Source organism: Apium graveolens, chromosome 7 (genome assembly GCF_009905375.1).
Source record: "Apium graveolens cultivar Ventura chromosome 7, ASM990537v1, whole genome shotgun sequence".
NCBI lineage: Eukaryota > Viridiplantae > Streptophyta > Magnoliopsida > Apiales > Apiaceae > Apium > Apium graveolens.
Genome location: NC_133653.1, coordinates 219,257,157 through 219,283,925, shown reverse-complemented (window position 1 = coordinate 219,283,925; position 26,769 = coordinate 219,257,157). Strand labels below are relative to the sequence as shown.

The window sequence follows — 26,769 nt, the reverse complement described above, 5'->3', positions numbered from 1 at the left end:
CCTTCTTCGTACCGGACCATCCAGGTCTATGACAGGAGGAGGATTACTCCCCCTAGGAGGTATCTGGGGTCTGGTGGCCTGGTGAGCTTCCAAGTCACGCCTCAGCCTTTGGATCTCAGCCTCATGAGCCCTTATCCTTTCCTGCACTTCCTGGGGATTCGCCCCTTGGGTGCTTCGAGGGCGTTGCCTTCCATCGGCCATCGGCTCCTTGCCTGGACGTCTCCTTCTTGGGGCCACTTCATCATCCGAAGATTCGGAATCTCTCTCAGTGTAAGGACTAGAAAATTCCCGATCCTCGGGGATAGGAGCCAAACCTCGTATATAAGGGGGCGATTGCCCTCGTGCTTCACTTCGCCCAGCATATCCACTTCCTCCAACCTCGGGGTAAAAGGGCATCCCATAAGGGGGGTTAGTAGTAACAACAGTTGAATATTCATACCCGACGGGTCGAGAATTCACAGGTATATGTACTTGTTGAACTTGAGGATTCGTACCTTGAATAGTCGGGGGAGTCGTCCCTTGTGGCTGAAGTTGAGTTGCCCCTATCTGGGTTTCCGCTTGAGTAGATGCATAAGTTGAGTGGGGAGGAATCTCTACGGTTGACGAAATCACCTGAGTTATCCCTGATGGTATTCCCTCCTCCAGAGCGCTAGTTGTTCTCCGTGTTCTCTCCATGGTTGTTGTTCACTTCCCACAGACGGCACCAAATATTATGGATAAAAAACTAAGGTTATTATTTGCTGTATTTATTACTAAGATTCGGGAGCTCAAGGCCTTTAATGGCTGCTCTCGTGTTTCGTAGCTTAATTCTGCCTTTACGAGATGCCTACGTATCTCTCTGAATTAGAGAATCAAGCCAAAAAATGTAGTTCTGATTTGTGGGGCGAGACCCCTTATATAGATGTTGAGAGTCCTTGAATTAGACTTGGTATAGAAGACTTGGTGGGCAAGTCTCATAATTAGAATGGACTTTGGAGTCCTAGATAGTAGGAAACTGATTCCTTATCATTTTAGGTACCCTTGAGGCCAATCTACAAGGATTTATATCCCCACTAGGACTTATCTTAATAGCTGTTTTCCTCCTTTATTTATTAATTACGAAATAAATAATCAGGGTTTTTTGGCCTTCTTTGTTCCATCAGGCCTGATCTGGTCCATCAGGCCTGATCAATGTGTTGACCTTCTTGGTCTGAATGTCATACATCTTCTTATTGGGCCTAGCAGCCCTACACCTTGCAATATTTAATTATACAATCAGGATTTATTTATCCCTATCAAAAGGTCTTATAACCTCAAGAAGTTGCCTGAGGTCATCCTCAGGCCCATTTTTCTCTATATGTGATGATTTTCTATAAATAAAATTTTTCACAAATTAAAATAAAATAGCTCATAGAAAAATATTGTTCGAGTTTAAACATGAGAATACTAAACAAATTTTTAACAATAACTATATATGATATTAACTAAATAAATTTCATAAAATTTTGATAAAATTTACAAAAATAATATCACATATCATTATTTCATATTTGATATTTAAGTGGTGTACAAATATTTGTTTTATAGTTGATTTATACATAATAATAAATACTCACTTTTTAGTGGTTAAAAAGTTAATATCTATAATTTATAAATTAGATATAAATTTGTTATATACTAAAATTAGGCACATAACAAGTCAATTACAAGAGATTGTGAATTGAATAAATCAATCGAATACATTTTCCGGAGAAATAAGAGTAATTTAACTGAAAAAAGTTATTCAATTATTAGATATTAGAATTTATGGGTATATGATAGTCAATATATTATCAAATATCATCTTTAATTTTTAATTTCAATTTTTTAAAAAAAATATTTTTAATTAATTTTCACCCTTTGACCGAACTGACAAAATTTTTATCCAAACTGGTCGATTTTTGATCGAATCGACCGACTTTTGACCAATTTTTTAAAAATATACATTTTGACATGATTTTTAATTAATTAATGGAAACGTAATTTGTCCGAAATCCGATTAAATTATCGATTAATCGGTTAGCGGAACGATTTTTAGAAAACTGATTTCAAGAGATATATACAATGTTTGATTAGTAATCATGTACATGTCAAAGTACAGTATTGTACAACTTTAATATTAGTTTAAAGACTAATTAATTAACATGACACCACATACATGATACATCAAAAGCATGTGGTTAAAATAAAATAAAATAAAATATTAGAATTATTGTGTGCTTTGTTTGACTTGAGTACCACACAACTCCTTCCTTGATTCTTCCTAGTTCCTACTCCTAGTGACATAAGGTCAACAAATCAAACCTAATTTAAAATGTAAAATCTCTTCGGACATCTCTGTTCCTTCCCTCTTATTATATTATTATTATATATTAACCAATAAAAATACATGGATCTGCTAGAAATTTAATTTATTTTATTACAGTTATCTTATATCATAGCTTGATCAGAGAGAGAGAGAGTGAGAGGGTGCTTGAACAGTAAAGATATTTAATATAATGGCAGAGAAAGCAGCAGTATCAAAGGCCAAAAACAGGTTCTTGAGGTTGTTACCAAAGGCTGCAGCAGCGGTAGCTGTTACATTTCAAAACGTTCCTTTTAGTCCAAGTAAAGAAAAGACATCATCTGAAAGCTCAAAAGCAAAAGGATTATCCTCAACCAGTGGCGGGGCTACTATAATCTCGATAGTTCCGGTGGATGCGTTGCATAGTAGATCAAGAAACTCAAGCTTGCGTGAACCAACATCACCAGAAGTCTCGTGCATGGGACAAGTTAAGCACAAGAAGAAACTTTATAGCCTAATCAACAGTAAGTGTACCTATCAAGATTCAGTGTTGCCATCGTTGGATCATCTTAATCAGATGGTTCAAAATCATAACAATTCAAAGCAAGCGCAACAAAAGGCTCTAGCTCTTAAATCAGTCAAGTCTTTTGGTGATGTGAAAAAAAAGAAAAAGGCTTTGGCAATAAAAAATATGTTTTCAAGAGTACCATCTGGGAGAAGAAAAAGTGATGCTACAATACATGTGCCAGATGATCAAAGAGCATCCTCATATAGTTCGAGTCAGATGAGGCGATTTTCAAGTGCCCGGAATCCATTATCTAATTTCGATTGGACAACGGGGGCTAGGGTGGTGGATACTTTTGGAAAAGGAAGCAGTGAGTATAAAGAAGAAGTTGAACTTAGTATATGTGCTTCTGCTCCCAGGTTAATACAAGAATGTAAAGCAGTGAGTTTAGAACCAAGGAAAGAAGTAAATCTGTGGAAAAGAAGAACCATGGCTCAACCTAGCCCTCTTCAACTAAAAACTTAGACTGATGTTTGACTTAATTTTTTTTCATGCATAAATGATAATTATCATTTGTTTTGTATCTGGTTAAGAACCATTTGTTATAGTCTTTTTTATATGTTAGCCCCTTGATTATCATGTAATCAGTTTTTTAGTTTAATCGAATTTGAAGTCAACTTTTGCTCGAATTTGATGTAAATTTCAATTTTAATCATTGTTTCGATTTTATTTATGTTTTTTCTAGATTTTGATAGTTTTTAATTATATGTGTTGGAGGCCCATTGAGATTAGACTCGTTATATGCATTGGGCTGAATAAAGTTGGACAATCTGATTGGGCTGAAAACTAGTCAACCCAGTTCCAGTCATGGTCTTGTCCAAAATATGGGCGTTCAATCACCTTGAGGTTAGACGGGCGGAATATAGAAGGAGGACGTGATCTTCCCCGTCACAATTTCCGCTTCCCGGAATTGTCTCAACCTACCGAAAAAGACGGGGATACAACGTTAGCATGGTAACAAGTTTATATACACGGATAATTATTTATAATCACATACTCACACATACTCTCAGTAATATCTTGTGTTCAATATACTCACCGGACCAGTTAAGTTTATCTCATACTGGAGGTAAATCGGGGGGACCGACCATTCATATTGTTTTCTTTGCAGGTCGACCAAGGAGCTATTGGACGATAACGGTTCAGGAAAAAAACTAGTTCTAATATTTGGCGCCATCTGTGGGAACACAAGATTAATTTCTGAGAATCAAAACGATGACAAATAGAAACGATGAACAAGGACATCCTAAGTTCACCGATCCAGAAACTAATCCACCGAAGCAACCGATGGTCACCCCCGGAATTTGAAGACTGATTTTGAAGAAGAAGCTGACATCGTTCCTACCCTTGAGGAACATGCGATGTTGAAAAATCTGAGGGCCGAAGAGGATGCTACAGAGAAAGGGGAATCAAAAGAGAGGGAATAGGCAGAGCAAGCGAGAGCCGAGAAGAGGGAAGCCGATGCTCTGAAGCTCAAAATTATCAAGCTCCAAAGCTCAAAACTATCAAGCTCCGAAGGGAGGATATGGAATGGGAGGAAAAAGTGCTATGGGCATCACTGGAAGAAACTGAAGGGGCCAAGAGTTCTCGTAAAGCGAAACAAGTCCATGTTGAGGAAGATAAGTCCACAAAATCTGACTCACACCATAGGAGAAGGAGAACGAAGGTCGTGCTAACTTCAGAGTCTGAACATGAAGAGGAGGAGGATGTCTCCCGAACAAGAATATCCAGGTTGGAGAAAGCCATGTTTGGAGACAGAAAATTTAGATGTGAACCGGTGGTTACCGAAGAAATTGAGGACTACCGACCACCACCAGGAGAAGAGAAACAATTCCTGAAGATGACTGAGTTCAATGAGAGGGGAGATCCCGATGATTATGAGTTGATGATGACGGGTTTGGGCCATAGTCAGACGAGCTTTGCAAGATGTTTAAGACTTATTTGAAAGGAGGAGCATCGATGTGGTTAAGTCACATAGGAATATATTGTAGACTTGATGATATGCTACAAAAACACCTTAGTAGATTTAATTAAGCGATATTTGTAGCTCTCAACAGATAATTTTATTAATCATCCGTTGAGAGAGTAGCTTATGTTTAAATAAGTTTTGGTAGCACATTCCTGCATATTGTAATGTCTTAGAGAACTAGAAGTTATAGGATATTCTAAGTCATGTTGACTACTGGATTGATATGCAAAATAGGTTGGTTAATTGTAAATATTAGATGCCTTGTAATCTTGCATAAGTGAAATAGAGTTATATGCTAAGAAGATACTCTCAACAGATGTTCCACAAGGTTTCAACGGATGATCAACCAAACTCTCAATGGATGATTCAACAAAGTTTCAACGGATGTTCCAACAGAGTTCTAGCGGATGATCAAATTCAAAAAGCAGTTGATATTGACTTGACAGTCACATGGGTTGATTGTATGCAAATGGAATGTGGAAGCCTATTAATAGGTTTTGGAGAACAAAGAAGTATTTCCATTTCCATACTAAATTGAAGATATTCAAAGATGCTGGATGGAGAAATGAAGCAGCATGAAATTAGACTAAGACACTTTTGTCTTATTAGTTTGTCTTTTTATCATGTAACTTGGTGATATATAAACCAAGAGTAGAAAGTTAAAAAATAAGCAAGAAAGAACTGAGAAATAGAAAAAGTTGTATCTGTTAAGAATTTCTATGTTCTTAGTATTTCATACTTGTAAACAGCTATGTGCATTTTGCATCACAGAGTTCTCATCAATATATATCTCTGAAGGGTAAGTTCAAACCACAAGAAAGTTTTTAATTCTTATGTTTAATTACTTTGTGTTTGAATACTTCTTTATTTTCATTCCGCACTTTTGCATATTCAACACTTATATATTTGTGAGAAGTTCTTAAAATCTAAAAGACACCAAGAATTACATTCAACCCCCTTTCTGTAATTCTAGTTGTTAGATTGTTTGGGATTAACAATTGGTATCAGAGCAAGATCTTGACACACTAAGAGTTTAAAGATCAAAGCAACTAACAAGATGAGCGGGAAGGATGTTGGAGTAAAGATCCCGTTCTTGGATAAAGACAATTATCACCATTGGAAGGTGAAAATGCACCTGCATCTTCTCTCTCAAGATGAAACTTATGTTGATTGGTGTAATAACTCGAATTTTTAAGACTTTGTAAAAATACCTAATGAATAGTAACCCTGACATACGGGAAATTTTTTTTATCCCACACTATGTTGTGTATGAGAAATTGAGTTTCAAAGTTGATAACATGATTATACGTACCAAATGAGTGTATGTAAACGCTATTAGTTTTCGAAGAAAACAAACTTTGAAAAATGATCGTATCTACGAACCATCAAGGATTACGGGAATCACAATATAATTACGAATTAAAAATTCTACGGATTTATATCCAAGAATGATACTTCAAAATATAAAGAATGTATACGAAATGATTTACACCGCGAACCGTTTACGAGAAATTATTACGAAAACAATTAAGGGACCGAGCAAACGCGTGAACGAATAAATAATTGAATCAAACCAAACAAACTAAACTAACTAACCAAGTCAAGGAAGTAATAATGACTAGGTTACCAAATAGTAACCTATGCTAGGTAGGGATGATCACCTAAGCTAGCAAATAGTAACCATGAATCGTGCAATGGAGTACTTAGCTAGCAACCTAGCTTTGAATTTGTGCAAGCTAGCAAAGATACGTATTAGATATGCATATTTAGGATGCTATATACACATAAACACAATATTTCAATAGAAGCAACAAGAAGCATCAAAGAAATCTTTCTCTCTCGCTCCCTCACCTTCTTTTCATTCGGCGTTCAGCAAGAAGAAGAAGAAAATCAAACTCAAAACTCTAAGTTCTAGTCATGAAAAAAGTCCCCATTAATTCTCAAGATTCATACATCCTAAACTAAGGTAAGATAAATTTTTAATCTCATTTCATTGAGGTTTGATGGGTGAAATAAATTCAAGAAAGATGATAATGAATAGTATGAATAGTAACTTTTCTTTGGTTTCTTGATTTTAATGGTTGATCTAGGTTCCAAAAACCCTAACAAGCATTCCCAAGACTTCACCATCATCAAGAACACATCTCAAGATTTCAAGAAAGGTATAAATCTTTGACCCATATTTATTTAAGGTTTAAGTTCAAGAATCTTTTGAAACCTAGTTATAAACTTAGTTTTAGTTGTTGATTTGTTGTAATCTTGATGTTTAGTTAATTAGTTCTAAGCTTGATGATTGTTTCCTCAAGAACATGATTTTCTTTAGAGGAGTTAGTGTTGGGATGATTACTTGATGATTATTGGTGGTAGTATAGAGATTTAAGATGTAAACGAAACTCGGATCGTAATCGTAATCTAGCTAAAATGAACAAAACAAAACATTAGGTTTCTGCAGAAAGTCCCGAAGGTATAAAATATAGTTTCTTGAAAAATAACACTTTATTATGATATAAAATATTATAAGGATCGTTTAGGCGCTTGAATGGCTTGATTCCGATTTACGGATCAAAAGTTATGACCGTTTTGGTAAAAGTGAATTACGCGACAAAAACTGCTACGAATTACGAACTTTGGAAATAGAAATAATCAACTTAAAAATATTCATTAATCATGAAATTTATACAGAGAGTAGAAAATAGAGTTCCTTAACATCTATAAAAATTTGAAGTGAAAATAAGGATTTTTCAATTTTATAAAAATATCGAAACCAAGACCGCGGGATTAAATTACCGTTAGAAATTATAAGCGGAGCCGACGATGAAAATATAAACGTACCTAAGGTACTTCGAAAAGGAAGCGACCGTGACATGAATAAGTGTTTAAAGGACTAATAAGGGAAAATAAGTTCAGAGAACGAATAATAAGTAGCATGTGAGTACGAATCTCCGTAGATAAGAACGAGATCTAACGAAACGGTTTATGTTTATGGTTATAGATTTCCGAGCGGACCATAGAGCATCCTCCACCTCGAAATACACAGGAAAGTTTACGAATCCAACTTCATATAATGTTGTGTTGTGAAAAGATTGTTTTATTATATTTTGCATAATTGTCATGCTTGCCATGATACTAAATATTTGAGTTTTCGCATTTCTAGCGATGGTGTACGATATGTATATGTCGTAGAATGTTTTAACGCCACCATGAGCGTAATGTATAATTATAAGACCGAGAGTCGGTCAGAATTTTAAAATGAAAATCCGGGAATCATTCCGGTGATGTTTTGGACGATTAAAGTCCGCAGTTATTTTATTCCAAGACACTCGATGTCCACTTGCGAAACATTAAATACCTCGAACTTATTAAAACGATTTCCAAAGATCGTATTTCCTCAACTATATTTAATTACTCGAATAATGGATATTATTTCATTTATTCATTTAATATAGGAGAGTTATTCTCAAATGATTATTTATTTCAAACTCGATTAATTATTAAAGATTACTTTAATTATCTAAACATAAATTAGTTGAGGAATATTATTTCAAATATTCTTTTAAAGTATAATTATTCGAGATTTAATTATTTAAGGATTATTATTTAATTAATAATTATTTATTAAATTATTTAATATGATTTAAAAATCATAAAACCTTATTTAAAATACTTTCTGGATTTCAGAAAATCATTCGAATAATTTCAAATCGTCGAAGAATATTATCTCGACGTATTTTAAATATTTTGAATATAGTTTCAAACGGAAACTCCCCCTCATTTATTTATCTGTTGACAACGGTCAACTCACATCCTTAGTACTTCCTCCGAAAATTTTCGGAAGTACATATATATATATACATATGAGACGAGTTGTACCTATCAACAAGAAAAACGCTTGGGGAACTTCAATATAGTTTGATGATTTCAAGTATATTGTAATAACCCTGGTTTTTGGAAATTTTTAAAACCCTGATGAAAAGTAACTTTTGCTGATATTGCTGATTAATAAAAATTGTCAGACCACCCTATGAAGGAGTTCTTTAACGGATATTCTGAGATCATATTAGCACTCTATAATGTATATGAGGGTATGTAAAGATCGTCAGAATTTGAATTCGAACGCTTTGATTTTTCCCGAAAATCCACCAGCAACCAAAAGAATTGAGTATAAGGTAACATAATTAAAATGATTTAAATTCAAGGATTATAAGAGAGTATCATTAAAGGATTACAAAATATTAAGAGAGGGTTAGGGAAGCCCAAGTAATAAGATCCCGGATATCATCCCTCAAACGATCAACGAGAACAAGAGTTAAGCGAACCGTAAAATAAATAAACGACCAAGGGGCAAGCACATGCAAGTAGCATGAGAAGGAAGCTTCCAAGATAAGCTAAAACATGTGGTTAAAAGCAAGGTGACATCATCACACCACAAGAATGAGACATGTGTCAAAGTAGTGATGCAAGCAATGACATAAGCAAGTGAAAACAAGATATTTAGCCAACAATTAACCACAACCATGCATTCTTTGTACAAAGATCAAGAAAAGACAATCAAGCAAAAGCTCTCCCCCATTTCTTTCTTCTTCCATTCGACCTTTTCAAGAAATGAAGAAATAGATTTTCAAAGCTCAAACTCTAGGCCATGGAAAATTATAAAGTTTGTTTCCTTGGATCCTATATTTCATAACTTAGTTATACCATGAGTTTAAGATCAAGATTCCATGGTTTTCTTAGCTAATCCACTCATCAAATATGATGATGAATAGTAGTGAAGAGTAACTTACTTTGATTTTCTTGATTTTCATGAAAGCTTAAGGTTGATTAAGCATATATCAAGGTTCCTATAGGCTTGTTAGTGACTACCCACTCTCCAAGGAAGGTATAAACCCTTGAACCCTTAGTTTTAAGTTTGGTTTTTTTGGATGATAATGGTGCGTTGATGAATGGGTTTAGTTTGATGTTGGATGTTGGATTGTTGTTGAATTAGTGATGATTTGGTGTAGTTTAAACTTTGGAAATCGTTAGGTTATAGCCGTCGTAATGCCCGATTTTCTTTAAATTATTTTGTGCTTAATTGTTGGACCCGAACACCCACTGCTATGAACTAACCACTTCCATGCTTAGATAGTTTATGTTTCAAGATTCGTTTTGAGATGTGGATCGATTAGATCCGATGTACGGTTTAGGAGAAACGACCATTTTAAGTTTCGACATTTCGTGAACGAACCTTTACCCCTCGCTTAACTTTGAAACCTTGTTTAAGGCTCTTAAAAGACTAATTGGAGTACAAAATAATTACTTAAGGTGGATTAGGCAGTTGGTAAAGTACTCGCAAAAGAGTTGCCTTAAAACATTTAACGGTAAATTTTATAAAAATGGTGGAGCCGAGGGTACTTGAGCGACTAATAAAAATCGTTAGGCGCATAATCGAACGTTAGAGTCTAAGGGGATAAAAGTCTAGTTTCTTAAAAGACCGTGGTTTAATTCTAGATTATATGTTGTTTATAGGTTACCGGACCCACTCTAAGCTTAAGTCTACCCCGGAACACTCAGGCAAGTTTTCTACCCATATAACTATTGTTGTGATGTATATATATATGCATTATCTTGTGATAAGTGCATGATTTTTATTAGCAAATCTTGCGATATATTGGAGCATGCTGATATTATATATATTTATGAATGCCTGTTTCGGAATCTTGATATCTTGTTATCGATTAAATTATTTATAAACTGCATAATACCTATGCTAGAGATAAGTAGTGCTTGCGTATACCCTTAGTATAGGGGACCCAGAGTTGAACATTTTTCTAAACTGGGAGGCGATGTTCCCGAGTATATTATATATATATGTATATAGTTTTCAAAACTATTAATCGAATAATGTTTATTCGATAGTTTTAAATTATAAGTGAATATTAGCTTGAATATTCATTCGAGGACTTATGACTCCGTTTATTTTATTAAATAAAATTCATTATTTTCTTAAAGAATAATGTTTCGTTATTCGCCAAGTATTCGAGAAATGATTGATATCATCAATCATTCTTACCTTAAATATTTTCAGAAAGTTATTTTTAAAACTTTTACTTCATTTGCTTTGAAAAAAGCTATTCGTTATTGGAATATTAATTATAAAATAATATTCAGATATTCTTTAATTATCTTGGAATTGATTTATTCTATCAAATCATCCTTATTCTAAACACTTTCAAGAATATTTTCGAGTCTTCAAAATGATTTTAAAGGCTAGAGCGGATCCCAAAACTTGTTTTCAAATTTAAGATCTTCCTTTCGAAGGGGATTTAAATACTCGCTTAAAAATATGAGGGATCCGGCTATGTGGTGTATTTTTATATTCGAAACGAGGTTGTTGTTTTGATAAAAGAATTTGATTCCTTTCCCAACGTTCGGGAAGTAAGTCCATCTTATTGAGTTGGCATAAGCGACAGACCGGGGTATGGTCTATTAAGGTGTAAGAGGCTGGGTGACAGTCCATCAATGTATGAGTGGCCGGGTAACGGTCTAGCGCAAGGTCCTAATGCGGCCAGGATGATGACCGGCAAGGAATTCATCCATCTACTAGTCGAAAAGGTTACTTAATGGGTATCTTTGCCTAATCAGCAAGATATCGGATTTATGCCAAAGTTTTCTTCTTTCCAAATTCATTGGATATTACAACTCTGTTTATACTTTTCATGACAGAGGTTTTCAAGGAATGTATGAGATATATATATATATGTGTGTATATATATATATATATCGGGACTTAATGAAGCATCTTGTAACTTCATTTCTTTAAAATGATATTTCGAAGATTGAATCTATTTAAGTCTTACCTTGTAACTTCATCGATATATGATGAACTTTTGAAACTGATTGTACCATGAACGGTAGTAGTTCAAACAATATTTGGAAAAGTTATAAGTATATTGGAGTATCTTGTAACTTCATCCTTTTAACTTATATCTAGTAAATTTATCTTATGCATGACAAAGATTTTCAGAAATATGTTGTGACAAGGTTAGATATATGAGATCACCTTGTAATGATATTTTTATACAGTTATAAACTAGAACTCTGTGTATATTATGCATGGCAGAGGATTTCAAAGATTTTGAAAAAGTATATATATACTGAATATTTTGCAACTTCGTCGCGTTAAGATATCAAACTTGGCTCATTTCTGCTTGACCAAGACTTTCATGAGTACTATGAAGATGCTCATATATTGTTAATTATTATACATGTTATTTCGGTGGGCTTGTTGCTCCCTTGCTTTATTCTTTCATCACACAACAACAGCTAGACAAGATGAACAGGACCAAGCTCCCAATTTGTGAGCGGATAGGAAATGTTCTGCAGTTTCCTATAGGCGTTCATGCCGCTGTAGCTAAGGTAGGAACTACCAATAGGCTAGGTTTTCAACTGTTGATGTACCAGACTTATGTATATTTATGAACTGTAATAATGGCAAAGAAAATATAAATTTATTCAGAAACCCCTTTTGAGGTGTAATGACTTATAATTATGGAATAAAATGATTTGTGTTATTTTTGGTATTCATCTCTGAGACTATAACTTGTGGTGTGTGTGTATATTGTGGGGTCACACTACGCAGTAGTTGGTTGTTTATTAAGATTGAGTGTTATTAAAGGAAATGGAACTCGTGATAACCCGGATCCCCGACCCCGGATTTGGGGGTGTCACAGAAATGGTATCAGAGCTAAGCGTTATAAACCTCAGAGATGATGCGACGTTAAAATAATTTCACTAAGATAATAAGAAATCTTTCCAAGTTCATAGTAGGGCTACCTAACGTAGTACTGACAGTTAGAACCCTTACATGAACCCTTATAAATATCATGATAGTAACATAGATCGTTATTGTAAAAGGTAGCGGGGCACCGAACCCTGAGGTTGAGGAGCAACAACGCGATGATGTTTTATTACTTATTGGAAATCAGATTGTGAATCTGATAGAGCACCTAATGAGGGACCGGATAATGATCATGTTAAGGATGTAGCCGGCTCATGTTAAGGATGTAGCCGTTGAGGAGGTTGTCCCATAAGAGATTATTGCTGAGGAGGATCCTGACAAGATTGAAAATTTGATCGCTGAGGATTTGATGACCGGAGTCAGGGTGACTACCAGAGATAGGATTGGTCGGTTACTACCGTAGGTTCGTTCAAGTTTGCAAAGATCACAGCCCCTTTAACGTGGCTTACTCGTGAGACTGAGAAGTTCGAATTGATAGATAAATGCGAGAACAACTTCCAAGAACTAGAGAAAAGATTGGTGACGGCCCCTATATTGGAGTTGCCGGATGGAAAAAGAGATTTTGTGATTGTAGTGACGCTTCGCACAAGGAATTAGGGTGAGTTCTTATACAACACGTTAAGGTAATCGCGTACACGTCAAGAAAATTCTGGGAATATGAAATCCAATATCCTACCCATGATCTTGGGTTTGCGGCAATATATTTTTACCCTAATGATTGGAGGCACTACTTGTATGGAGAGAAGTGTGAGATTTACACAACCCATAAGAGCTCTAGTACATTTTCACACAGAAAGAGCTCAACATGCGCCAGAGGAGGTGGTTAGAGCTAATCAAGGATTATGATTATGAGATTCTTTATCATCCAAGAAAAGCCAATATGGTGGCTGACGCCCTTAGTAGAAAGGAGAGACTCAAGATGATAATGTCTTCGGAAGAGTTGATAAGAGATTTCAAGAAAATGGAAATAGAAGTGAAGTTAACCGGAGCTGATACCGAAAAGCTGTTTGAGATCGCAATACAACCCGAATTATTGGAAAAGATCAGCTTGTGCCAATAAAAAGTGATGAATGAAGGCAGAGAGCCAATGACGGGAGAAGAGATTAATACCGAGAAAGATGATAAGGGAATAAGGAGGTATTCTTACAGAATTTTGGTTCCAAACGTTCAAGAGCTTAAGGACGGGATCTTAGATGAAAGCCATAGTTCGAGGAATAAGATATAGGGCAAACCCTGAATGTGATAGTCAGGGAGGTCGCCATCAAGATAGAAGGAAACCGTAACATAATAAAGTGGAAAACAAGGATTTTAACGTATAAGATAACCCCGATTATGGGAGAAGGATGAAACATTTCATACTAAGAAAGAATAAGTCGAGCAAGGAAGGGAACACCAAGACGGTACTCCTAGGAGGCAATTTATGAACCTGCCTAAAAAGATCTTAGAAAGTTATCCCTAGCCCCCACCCTGAGGAAACAATGTGGTTTGAAATTATTTTAGGACCTTTAAGTCGTTAAGCTCTCAGAGTTCCAAGGAACAAGCTGACCCAGTCGAGGTAAGAGCCTGGCTAAAGGAAATAGAGGAATCATTTGAGATTCTAAATGATTGACAAAGCGCACAAGTTTTTTTGCCAATTACCTTCCTAAGAGAGAGGCCACCCGCTAGTGGAAGGCTAAGGAAGATAGAGAGATAGTGTAAGAGTTTTAAAACTAGACCAGAGGCAGACAAGTATGATAATTCATGAATCTAGGTTGTGAAAGTCGTCAAGATTTGACTGAAGGACACGAATCCAGAATGACGGGATGTTTGAAATCAAACATCTACCACCCCCAGTGACCATACATGTAGCAGTGCATGACTGGATAGTGGCTCAGCTTAACGCTGAGATCACCGCGACATCTGCCCGCATTGTGGAGATACGACAGGCGCTGACCGCAGAGAGAGCCATCAGGCTAGGATACCCAGGGGACTTTAGAGCTGCTTCCGTGGCCATAGCTCGCAGGGAGATTGATGGGATTGAGCTCCGTACCCGAGTATAGATGAGGATGACAGCGATGGGAGGATACATCCCAGTAGTTGATGCAGAGCTGATGTTGGCAGGAGCGATGAGGAGGGTTTGAGTCCTCACGCGCAGTGACTGTGACTGAGAGACGAGTGACTACTTATGGACCTTGTAAAGGGCTGGGTAACTTGTCACCAATTTTGTTAGGATGGCTGGTAGTAGATAGCATTCCTAGCCCTTTGTTGTGGATATATTGTGAACTTGATGATTTCATTAATAAAACACCTTGGTAGATTTTACTTGGTGAAAAATGTAGCACTTGACGGATAAGGATTATAGTCCCAACGGATGACTCAATATAGTCCCGACGGATGATGATTTATTATCCATTAAGTGAGTAGCTTGTGTAACAATAAGTCTGTAGCACATTTCTGCATACACGTTGTTTAGATTCTGTAGTAGTACTCAAGCCATGTTGACTTTAACTAGATATACAGAATAGGTTGATTAATTGTACATAGATGATGTCTTGTAATTCCGCATAAATGAAATGAAGTCAAGTGCCAGATAGCTACCCGACGGATAAACAACAACGCCACTCGACGGATGATTAACAAGGCAACCCGACGGATGATCATGAACCCGACGGATAAAGAATTCAAACATCTATTGACAGTCACAACACAGTCACATGTGTCGAGTGTATGCAAATGGAATATGGAAGCCTATTCAACTGGGTTTTAGAGAACAAAGAAGCATTGCCATTTCCATGCTATTATGAAGATATTCAAAGATGCTGGAATAGAGTAATGAAGTAGCACAGTATTAGACTTGATAGTTTTTGTTTTATTATAAACCAAAAAGTAGCAAATAGAACAATAAGAACACTAAGCAAGAATTTCTCAGAGAAACATTTTGTAAGCTGTATTCTTAGCATTTCTCTGCAAACTTAGTTGTTCATATTTGTAAGCAGCTATGAGCAAATCTTGCTACACAGAGTTCTCTTGATATAATATATATCTCTACTGGATACTTTCAAATCCACCTGAAAGTTTTTAAATACTTATGTTCTTTAATTACTTGTGTTTAATTCATTCCAAGTTATTATTCCGCACTTTGCAAATCAATTCACTCATATATATATTTTAAGTTAGAACACTTTATAAACCAAGAAAAAGTTTCAAGAATTCCATTCAACCCCCCTTCTGTAATTCTTGTTACATTGTTAGGGACTAACAATTGGTATCAGAGCAAGCTCTTGATAAACAAAGAGTTTAAAGATCACAACATAACAGCAAGATGAACAAGAAGGATGTTGGAGTCAAGATTCCTTTTATGGATAAAAATAATTACCATCATTGGAAGGTAAAAATGCATCTCTATTTACTTTCTCAAGATGAGGCCTATGTAGATTGCATAGAGAGAGGCCCTCATGTACCAATGAGAGCTGTTACTGGAAATAAGCCATCTGTCCCCAAGCCAAGGCACGAATGGTCTGATCCTGATATTGAACAAGTCAGGAAAGATTAGAAGGCCATGAATATCATGTTCAATGGAGTTGATGGTGACATGTTTGACAACATCATCAATTGCAAAACTGCCAAGGAAGTTTGGGATACTATACAGATTATCTGTGATGGCACTGAGCAAGTAAGGGAAAATAAGATGCAGCTACTTATTTAGCAATATGAGCATTTTTATAGTGAAGAAAGTGAGTCTCTCACTGACATCTTTAGTAGGTTTCAAAAACTACTAAATGCTCTGAAGTTGCATGGAAAGGTCTATTAGACAAAAGACTCCAATCTTAAGTTCCTTAGATATCTTCCAAAGGAATGGAAACCAATGACAGTCTCATTGAGAAACTCTCAAGATTACAAGGAGTTTACTTTGGAGAGACTGTATAGCATCCTGAAAACTTATGAGCTTGAAATAGAGCAAGATGAGAGGATGAAGAGAGGAAAAAAGAAAGGAGAATCCATTGCACTAGTTGCTGAGTTAGAGAAAGAGAAGGAGATGAAGATGGAAGCTGTTGAATCAACTTCAAAGGTCTGTGAAAATCAGGGCAAGGGGCTGGTAGCAGAAAATGAAGATTCTTTGAGCCAAGATGACATGGAAGATATTGATGAACACCTAGCTTTTCTTTCCAGAAGATTTGCTAAGCTCAAGTTCAAGAAGAACTTTGGAGCAACTAAGCCAAATAGAAACATGGTGGATAAATCTAAATTCAAATGTTTCAAATGTGGCTTAGTAGGGCACTTTTCCAGTGAGTGTAGAAAGTCAGATTCCAGCAAAAAGAAGTTTAAGCCTGTTGTTATAAACAGAAATACTTTGAGTTGCTCAAACAAAAGGAAATGGCTTTCATTACACAAGAGAATGACTGAGCAGCAGATGGTCTGAATGAGGATGAGGATGTCAGCTATGTCAATCTATCCCTAATGGCCAAGTCTGATGAAACAGAAAGAAGTTCTTTAAGAAATCAGGTAATCACCACTAACCTTGCACATTTATCTAAAGCTGAGTGTAATGATGCAATAAATGACATGTTTACAGAATTATATCATTTGCGTGTTACACTTAAGTCTCTTACTAAGGAAAATGCTAAAATCAAAGAAAACAATTTATTTTTAAGTGAGAGGAATAATGTGCTAGAGTCTCAGTTCATTGAATTTGAAAATTTAAGAATTGAGTGTAAAATTGCTAAGGATGAATTAACTGAGTCCTTGAAGAAGCAGCTTGAACGAGAACATGAGGTGATTAAGGCATGGAAAACATCTACAGATGTTCATGCTCAAATCACCAAAGTTCAAAGTATTGAGTCCTTTTGTCATGCAGCCTGCAAGAAGAATAAGGAGAAGCTGGAATCCAATTTGGTGGAAGGATTGCTAACAGATGTAGACTCGACGGATGATGAGGGTCATCCGTCGGATAACAATAAGGGTTATCCGTCGAGTGATATAAATCCTCATCCGTCGACTGTGAGCAAGCCTGTGAGTAAAGCCAAACTTGTCAAGTTAAATGAGAAATATGGATCAGTTTCCAAGAATTTTGTTCCAGGAGAATCCAGTCAAGTGAAGAAGGAGAAAAAGGCTAATGTTGGTCATATGACTGTCAAGCAATTGAGTGACAGACTGGAAAAGATTGAGGTTAAAACATAGGCTAAAAGGAAAAATAATAGAAATGGTAAAGTAGGAATTAACAAGCATAACAACTAGACACCTGATAAATATGCTCTTAGAAAAATTTGTGTCAAGTGTGGTAGTATAAATCATTTGTCTGTTAATTGCAAAATTGCCATATCTGTGCCACCTCATTTTCCCAACATGAATGCCATGCCTTCTATGCCTATGAATGCTATGTCTACACAGAATACGAATGCACAGTTTGCTAATATGCCATTTGCACCTAATCCTTATTATGCTGCATTTATTATGCCGCAAATACCATTTAGCATGCCTTACTGGAATAACGTGTTTACTAGTAGCATGCCATTTCCTGTTAATCAAAATATGCATGATAATTCAGCTGTAATGAATGGTTTCAAAGGTCCAACTCAAATGACTAAGGATGAATCTGATATCCCCAAGTTAAATGAGATCAAACCTAAGAAACAGAAAAAGAAAGCTTACAAGGCAGGACCCAAGAAAACTTGGGTACCAAAATCAACTTGATTTGATTTTGATGTGTGCAGGGAAACATAAAGAATCTATGGTACTTGGATTGTGGTTGTTCAAGACACATGACTGGTAATTTTACCCTGCTCACAAAGTTCAAGGAGAGAGCTGGCCCAAGTATTACTTTTGGAGATGACAACAAGGGTTATACTGTGGGATATGGCTTGATCTCAAAAGACAATGTCATCATTAAAGAGGTTGCCTTAGTGGATGGTCTCAAGCATAATTTGCTGAGTATCAGCCAGCTTTGTGATAAACGCAATTTATTAACCTTCAACTCAGAAGCCTGTGTTGTGACTAACAAGAGGAGCAACAAAGTGGTTCTCACTGGTGTGAGAAAAGGAAATGTGTACCTAGCTGACTTCAACTCATCAAATACAGAATCTGTTACTTGTCTTCTTAGTAAAGCAAGTCAAGATGAAAGTTGGCTATGGCACAAGAAGCTATCCCATTTAAACTTTAAGACCATGAATGAACTTGTAAAGAAAGAACTAGTAAGAGGCATTCCTCAAGTGAAGTTTTCTAAGGATGGATTGTGTGATGCCTGCCAAAAAGGAAAGCAGATCAAAGCATCATTCAGGAAGAAGCTTGATTCAACAATTGAAGAACCTTTACAACTGCGACACATGGATTTGTTTGGACCAGTCAATGTGTTGTCCATCTCAAGGAAAAGATTTTTCCTAGTAATTGTAGATGATTTCTCAAAGTTCTCTTGGAAAAATTTCCTAAAGTCTAAAGATGAGGCAAGTGAAATCATCATCAATCACATAAGGCAAGTCAATAATCATCCTGATTTCAAAGTTAGAAGAATCAGGAGTGATAATGGAACTGAGTTCAAGAATTCTGTCATGAGAGCATTTTGTGAAGAAAATGGGATTTTGCATGAGTTTTCAGCAGCAATAACTCCACAACAAAATGGAGTAATAGAAAGGAAAAACAGATCACTTATTGAAGCTGTAAGGACAACCCTTGAAGAATCTAAATTACCAACATATTTCTGGGCTAAAGCTGTAAATACTGCATGCTACACTCCAAATATTTCTCTGATTAATCAAGCAAAATGCATGACTCCCTATTAATTATTCAAGAACAAGAAGCCAACTCTAAACTTTCTTCATGTCTTTGGCTTCAAATGCTACATCTTGAGAAATCAAACTGATCAGAATGGGAAGTTTGATGCTAAAGCAGATGAAGGAATTTTTGTTGGATATGTTGTTGGTAAAGTATATAGAGTCTACAATTTAAGAACCAGTATTGTTGTGGAATCAAAACATGTTATGTTTGATGATAAAAAGATTGAAGGACTGCAAGATGGAGATTACCATGAGAGCCTCAAATTTGACAATATGGAGATGGTTAGTCATGACAGTGATGATGAAAGTGATCAAGAAATAGTGTCAAAGGATAATGCAGAAAAATCCACTACCAATGAAGCACAAAATTCAACATCTCTCGAGTTACAAAATGCTTCATCCGTCGGGAGACAATCTACCTTATCTGTCGGCAGACAACCAGCCTCATCCGTCGGTACTCAAATTTCACCATCCGTCGGGATTTCAAAAGAAGCTGGGAGTCAGAATAGATCACTTACAGAAAGCTCCCCTTTCTCAAATCAAAGATCCATTAACTCAGGGGAAGTTTCTAATAATCAAAACTCAATCACACATCAAGACAATAATGAGGCCTCTTCATCTAGAGCTAATCTACCTCAACAAAGGAAATGGACAAAGGATCACCCCTTTGAGCTCATCATTGGTGATGTTTCTTCTGGAGTTCAAACAAGGAGAGCAATTCAAGAAGTATGTCTATACAACAGCTTTCTTTCCAAGGAAGAACCAAAGAAGGTAGAAGAAGCTTTGTTGGATCCTGATTGGATTTTAGCTATGCAGGAGGAGCTAAACCATTGAGAGGAATAAGGTATGGAAGCTGGTGCCCAAGCCTAAAGGAAAAAATCCAATAGACACCAAATGGGTATTCAGAAACAAGATGGATGCAAATGGCATAATAGTCAGGAACAAAGCTAGATTGGTTGTTAAGGGCTATTGTCAACAAGAAGGAATAAATATTGATGAAACATTTGCTCCTGTTGCAAGACTTGAAGCTATCAGAATCTTCTTAGCCTTTGCAGCCCATGCCAATTTCAAAGTCTATCAAATGGATGTCAAAAGTGCCTTTCTGAATGGAGATTTGGAGGAGGAAGTCTATGTCAGTCAGTCTCCTAGTTTTGAAGATCCAAATTTTCCAGAATATGTTTACTACCTTTTGAAAGCACTTTATGGACTGAAGCAAGCACCTAGAGCCTGGTATGACACTTTGTCAAAGTTTCTTTTAGAGAATCACTTCACTAGAGGTACTGTAGATAAAACTCTTTTCTTTAGAAATGTTAATGGCTCTAGTATACTTGTTCAAATTTATGTAGATGACATTATTTTTGGCTCTATAGATGAAAAACTTTGCAAAAAGTTTGCCAAATTGATGCAAAGTAAGTATGAAATGAGTATGATGAGAGAACTAACTTACTTTCTTGATTTGCAAGTTAAGCAAGTTAGTGATGGAATATTCAGTAGTCAAACTAAATATATTTATGATCTTTTAAAGAAGTTTGATCCAATGGATTGCACATCTGCAAAAACTCCCATGGCCACTACAACTAAGCTTGAATTAAACACTACTGAAAAGTCTGTGGATATTTCAAGTTATAGGGGCATGGTTGGCTCCCTTCTGTACTTAACAGCTAGTAGGCCAGATATAATGTTTGCTACATGTTTGTGTGCTAGATTTCAGGTTGATCCTAGAGAATCTCACTTAGTGCTATTATGAGAATTTTCAGATATCTCAAGGGAACACCAAAACTTGGCATTTGGTACCCTAGAGATTCAGGTTTTGATCTAACTGGTTATTCAGATGCAGATTATGCAGGTTGTAGAGTTAATAGAAAAAGTACAACAGGAACCTGTCAATTTCTAGGAAACAAGCTTGTGTCCTGGTTCAGTAAAAAGTAAAATTCAATTTCTACATCTACAGCTGAAGCTGAATATATTGCTGCTGGCAGTTGCTGTGCACAGATTTTGTGGATGAAAAATCAATTGCAAGACTATGGTCTGCAAGTGGAAAGAATTCCCATTTTCTGTGATAACACAAGTGCAATTGCCATCACTGAAAATCCAGTGCAACATTCAAGAACAAAGTACATAGACATCAAGTACCACTTCATAAGGGAACATGTGATGAATGGTACTGTGGAACTACATTTTGTTTCAAGTGAAAAGCAGCTTGCAGATATATTTACCAAGCCAGTGGATGAATCCACCTTTTCAAGGTTGGTAAGTGAGTTAGGTATGCTAAATTACTCTTGAATCTTTATGAGATAATTTGCAAGTTGTATTGCAGCCAGAAATTTAATTGAATTTTCAGTCTCAGATGGAATTTTGGCTAAGTCAAAATTTACATCTCGGCAGATGATCTTTATCCATCGAGTTTGATTTTCCGTCGGAATACTATTTGTTAATAAAAATCAATTATTCTTCTGGAATATTTTATGACTCGACGGATAACAGTTTATCCTCATCCGTCGAATTGTTTGAATCCTAGCCGTTAATTTCCTGAAAATTATCCATCGAGTATACTTACAGTTTGTAAGCATAACACGACAGATAATTGGTGGAATTTTTACAGTTTATTTTTTTTAAATGCCTATTTTGGGCAATTCTTATTGGTTACTTTATTTCACTTTATTATTTTTAATAGTTATTTTTGAGACAGTATAAAAGCATAATTCATTTTCATTGCTTTTCTTTTATCATTCTCAAATCATCTGCTCTAAATTCTCTCTTTCTCTAAAGCAACTACCATCTCTATCTCTGCAATTTCCACTCTCTAACAATGGCACCAGTAGTCAAGATCATGTCACAAACTGGATACATCTATGAGAAAAATAACTTCACGGCTCTAGTAAATAAGGGGATTCAACATTCAAGTGACTACCACAAAATGATAGATTTTGTGAAGAACTGCAAACTCAGCTATGCAATGCTAGAATCACCCACCATCTTCTGTGAGGTTGTTGAAGAGATGTGGACGACTAATACATACAACTCTACTGATAAGACCATCACACTCACTATTAAGGGTAAGGAATTCTGTATCAATAGTGATGTTATTAAAGCATGTTTCAAAATTCCTGATAATACTGTGACCTCACCACACACAGATACTGATATTGTTAATATGCTTAATTCCATGAACTATGCACTCTCTACTTCTAAGTTAAGTGATATTAGGAGGTTGGGTCTTAGGAAAGAATGGAGTTTCATGTGTGATGTAGTTACCAAGGTCTTTTGTGGTAAAATCAATAATTTTGATTCTGTCAATATTTTTATGCTTAACATGCTAGTTACAGATAAGTTCTTTAATTTTAGTGATCTTGTTTTGTTTGAGTTGGGGTTTAAATTAGGGGAGTTAAACAAGAGGGGTAAAAATGTATAATATGCTAGATTTGTCATGATGCTAGCTAACCATCTCTCTGAGGAAATTATGCTTGAGAACCCAAACAACAAATTAGATTGTTGGGTTCAAGAGAGAAGAATTATTGCAGATTTAAACAGGGCAAACCATCACAAGGAGGTGCCACTCTTCTATTTCCCAGTAATGGAAGCACCTCAGGTAAGTGAGGTAAGTTCATCTGTCCCTACTCTTCCAACCTCACAGATTTCTTTGAATTCTAGTGTAGCTATGGCAACTGTGTCAATGACCCAACAGGTGCCTACCCAAGCTACTAAACCATCAAAAATTTCAAAATCCAAATCAAAGAAAGCCCCCTCTGGTATCTCTCAAAAGATGCTAGTTATAAAATCCACCAAACCCAAATATGGGAGTGTGAAGGTGGGTAAGGTAGGTGAGGGACAGGGTGAACATAAAAGAAACCCTAAGGATAAGGTTGGAGAGGTGAGTGTTTCCCATCCTAGCCACACTACAGTTTCCCAACAAACTGCAGTGCTTAAAAAGGACAAAAGCTCATTTCTAGCTGCATCCTCCCAGAAGGATGTAGCTATTGAACAAAGCTCTCAGCCAAGAGCACAGGCCAAAAGGGTAAGGGACACTAGCTCACTCCAAACTTATGCCAGAAAAAAGAAATAAAAAACCTTTGGGGATGCACAGGGTTCACACACTGTACAAACTGGTGCTAAAGACACAGTCACTGCACCTTCTCAAATTCAGTTTGATGTGGCTCCAATAAATGTGGAGTCACAACCAAAATCTTTAGTTATAGAAGCACCTCACACACCAAATTCTCCCATAAACTCTCTGGATGTGGATATGATCAACACATCAATTCCTGATTCCCCTTCTTTAACTCTGTTTGGGAAGCCAAAATCTAATGCAAGTGAGCATCATCTTTTAGATGATTTGTTGGCTCACTTGCCAATTCTTTCAGGAACTGTTGAAACATCTGTGCCCAAAATCTCATCAATCTGCACAGAGTCCACAATAGTTTCAATTCCAAGTTCACTCATTTCAACTCTTTCGATGGATATTGCTCATCCGTCGAGTAGTGATTGTATCTCGATGGATAAGCTTAACAGCAGTTATCCGTCGGATAGTCAAACTGCTAACCCGACAGATATCCCTTATCCGTCGAGTGTCTCTGCACAACTTAAAATTTCATCAATTATCTCAAGTGCAGAAGACTTAGTGGTAGTACAGTCACTCTTAGGATTGAGGGAAGAGAGTGTTATGAGTGAGAGTCTGGGTTGCTCCCTGGAAAAAGGAGAGGAAAGGAGTGAAAATAAGCAATCCAGTTCTTCAGGATTGGCAAAAGAGAGTGAGAGGAGTCCCACCTTAGATGGTGAAGGTGAGGGTGTGAGGGTGGGGAGTGTTAGGGCGAAAACATGCACTAATAATACACGCAAGTATACGCGTTCGCAAGTAATATAGAATACTTTCTAGTTCGTTCCCACAGAGACTCAAACTAATTATGTTCAATTAAACTCACTCACCAATGTATGATTACTTCTCAATGTTAAGTCAATAACACTTAGATTTGTTAACTAATTATTAACTATAATTAACTAGTAAAATTAACCACTTAATTAACACTTCGAATTAACAATATTAAAACACTCATGAGATCACAACTTCATTACTACTTCCTTCAATAGTCATTTTTATTACCCTTAGCATGCAACAACGATGATATTAATCGAATAACATGATACTGATAAAAGCCAACTTTCATTGTACTAATACCATTCTACCAAACATCCACAATTAAGATAGAAGTTGAATAGGCATCAATTATGTTGAGTCCCTATATGTCTACAGAAATTGACAACATAATGATTTAAGCACAAGTTATTCCTTTTGATTACACAGGGCGAATAAAACGGTTAGAGTTATCCACTAATCATGCAACATCATACATGGACCTATGCTAGCATGGCAAGTTCTAAATCTTGAGATCCACCATCGCTTCACAAGAGATTAACACCCTATCTTATATGTTCGCGACGCACATAAGACAAATACGCACAACCAATACTAGATATCATACAATCATCACACACTAAGGTATTAAACAACTAACTAAAGAATTCCATAGTAAATCCGTTACGACCCCATGATCACGATTATCCCATGATATCACTTATCGTCATCATGGGTTCATATGAAAACATGATAAATAAACACAAAAGAATAATAACTAAACTAATTATATTAAACCAGAGTACGTCACAAGAGTAAATAGGTTCAAAGCAAAGAAAACTAGCATCCAACGTTACAGTGAAATAAAGAATCACAAGAAAATATGCTTCCTCTTCGTTGCGGTGTCCTAAAACGGTCTTCTTCCTTATCTCCTTCGCTCCTCGATTAATACAGCGATTCAACACACGTGAAATGTCTCTGAAATCTACTTATATAGAAGTCCCATAAAACTCAGATTACACAGAAGTTGGAAGCCAAACAGAAATAGAAGTCTAAAATAAATAATCTGATTTCTCGACCCTGCGCGGCCGCTCAGCATAGCTGAGCGGGCGCTCAGACCCCTACTGGAAAATGTCTGATTTTTGCTCCGTTTCTTCGCTATAATCTGCTCCTCTCTTCCCTCTCGCAATGCTAGACACATGCCAAGACTTATTATTGATGATTACTCCCCCGAAATGCAACTATTACCCTGAAACGCATAAATACTAGAAAAACGCATCTAATACACAAAATACTTGATTTCAAGACACCAATTTAAGCTATTTTAAGATGTTCTAAGTGGTATAAAATGCCACTTATCACACCCCCAACCTTAAATCGATGCTTATCCTCAAGCGTCACAGACTCAAAAATAAATAAAAACATGCATGAATGCAATCTATATGAAATGCAGCGATCCCCCTTACTTCGATCAAACCAACCAACTTAGAACATCTCAACAAATACAATTAGGCGACTAAAGATCAATAAATCATGCCAACTAACATACAGCCAAAAACGTGGTGTGTGCAGATGCTTAACAGATATGCTCTGGAACTAAATCAATTATTATGACTCAACTATCATTAAGGAAATCACATGATTATACAAATAATAAAAATTCTAGGCACACAGTGACTTATAACACTACAAGAATTCTGGAGCTTATCACGGAATCATGCTTTTTATTCCTAACAGTAATGCTTATTTGACCGTGCAATGAGTGAGGTCCACAAAAGACTTATACAATGGTATCCATGTAGCAAGCGTTAGGTTAGCGGATCCCAGCCTCTAAAAGCCTTAGGTCACTAGGAACAAAGTCCCCTAAGAACTTAATAACTCGAATACCAAAGAGCCCACTCGTGATCAATTATGCATAAACACATACTTTTTTTTCTCTCTTTTTCTTTTTTTTCTGTTTTTTTTCAAAATTTCTGAGCAACTACATTTCGCTCCATCTTGCTCAACCCTAGACTACTCGCATAAACATACGAGCTGGCTACTAGCCATTTGACGCCTAGCTACAATTAGCAACAGATTCCATATTTTACTCCATATTTTTCCTTTTTCATGCCTTTATCACTAAGAACCTATTATACAATTCTAAGCATAATAAATAGATTAACCTCGAAAACAATCAGATCATAACAATAATCTAGTCCTTAAGCATTCTCTAAGACTTAGTGAAAATACAAGTGTTTATAGCATGCATATCAACCTACACGACTCAACATCACTTTAATGCTATCACTACATTCGCATCAACATCACAAATCAGTCGGTAAATCATCGCAAAAGGGATCATGGTATATGCATGAGCTACATGATATGATAAACAAATAAAGCTATATAAAAAAACTATATGGCAAAAATTATGCAACTATATGAACTAACTATCATGAATATGCAGCTATATGACACACACACAAAATATTCCTTAACTACCACTCCCAAACTTAAAATCTTCACTGTCCCCAGTGAAGGTAGTAGAAAGGAACACAGGGTATACCTACTCGGAGTCA

The 26,769-nt window shown here is 36.2% G+C and overlaps 1 protein-coding gene across 1 annotated transcript; it reads left to right on the top strand.

The window, feature by feature from the left end:
- The first annotated feature begins 2,353 nt into the window (after positions 1 to 2,353).
- On the top strand, positions 2,354 to 3,484 carry LOC141672396 (uncharacterized protein At1g76070-like). The gene has a single exon (XM_074478984.1). The coding sequence runs from the start codon at positions 2,517 to 2,519 to the stop codon at positions 3,330 to 3,332; it is 816 nt and encodes a 271-aa protein (XP_074335085.1). The 5' UTR covers positions 2,354 to 2,516; the 3' UTR covers positions 3,333 to 3,484.
- The last annotated feature ends 23,285 nt before the right edge of the window (positions 3,485 to 26,769 follow it).

Coding starts and splice junctions, on each gene's coding strand:
- LOC141672396 (XM_074478984.1), top strand. CDS start 2,517: ATGGCAGAGAAAGCAGCAGTATCAAAGGCCAAAAACAGGTTCTTGAGG.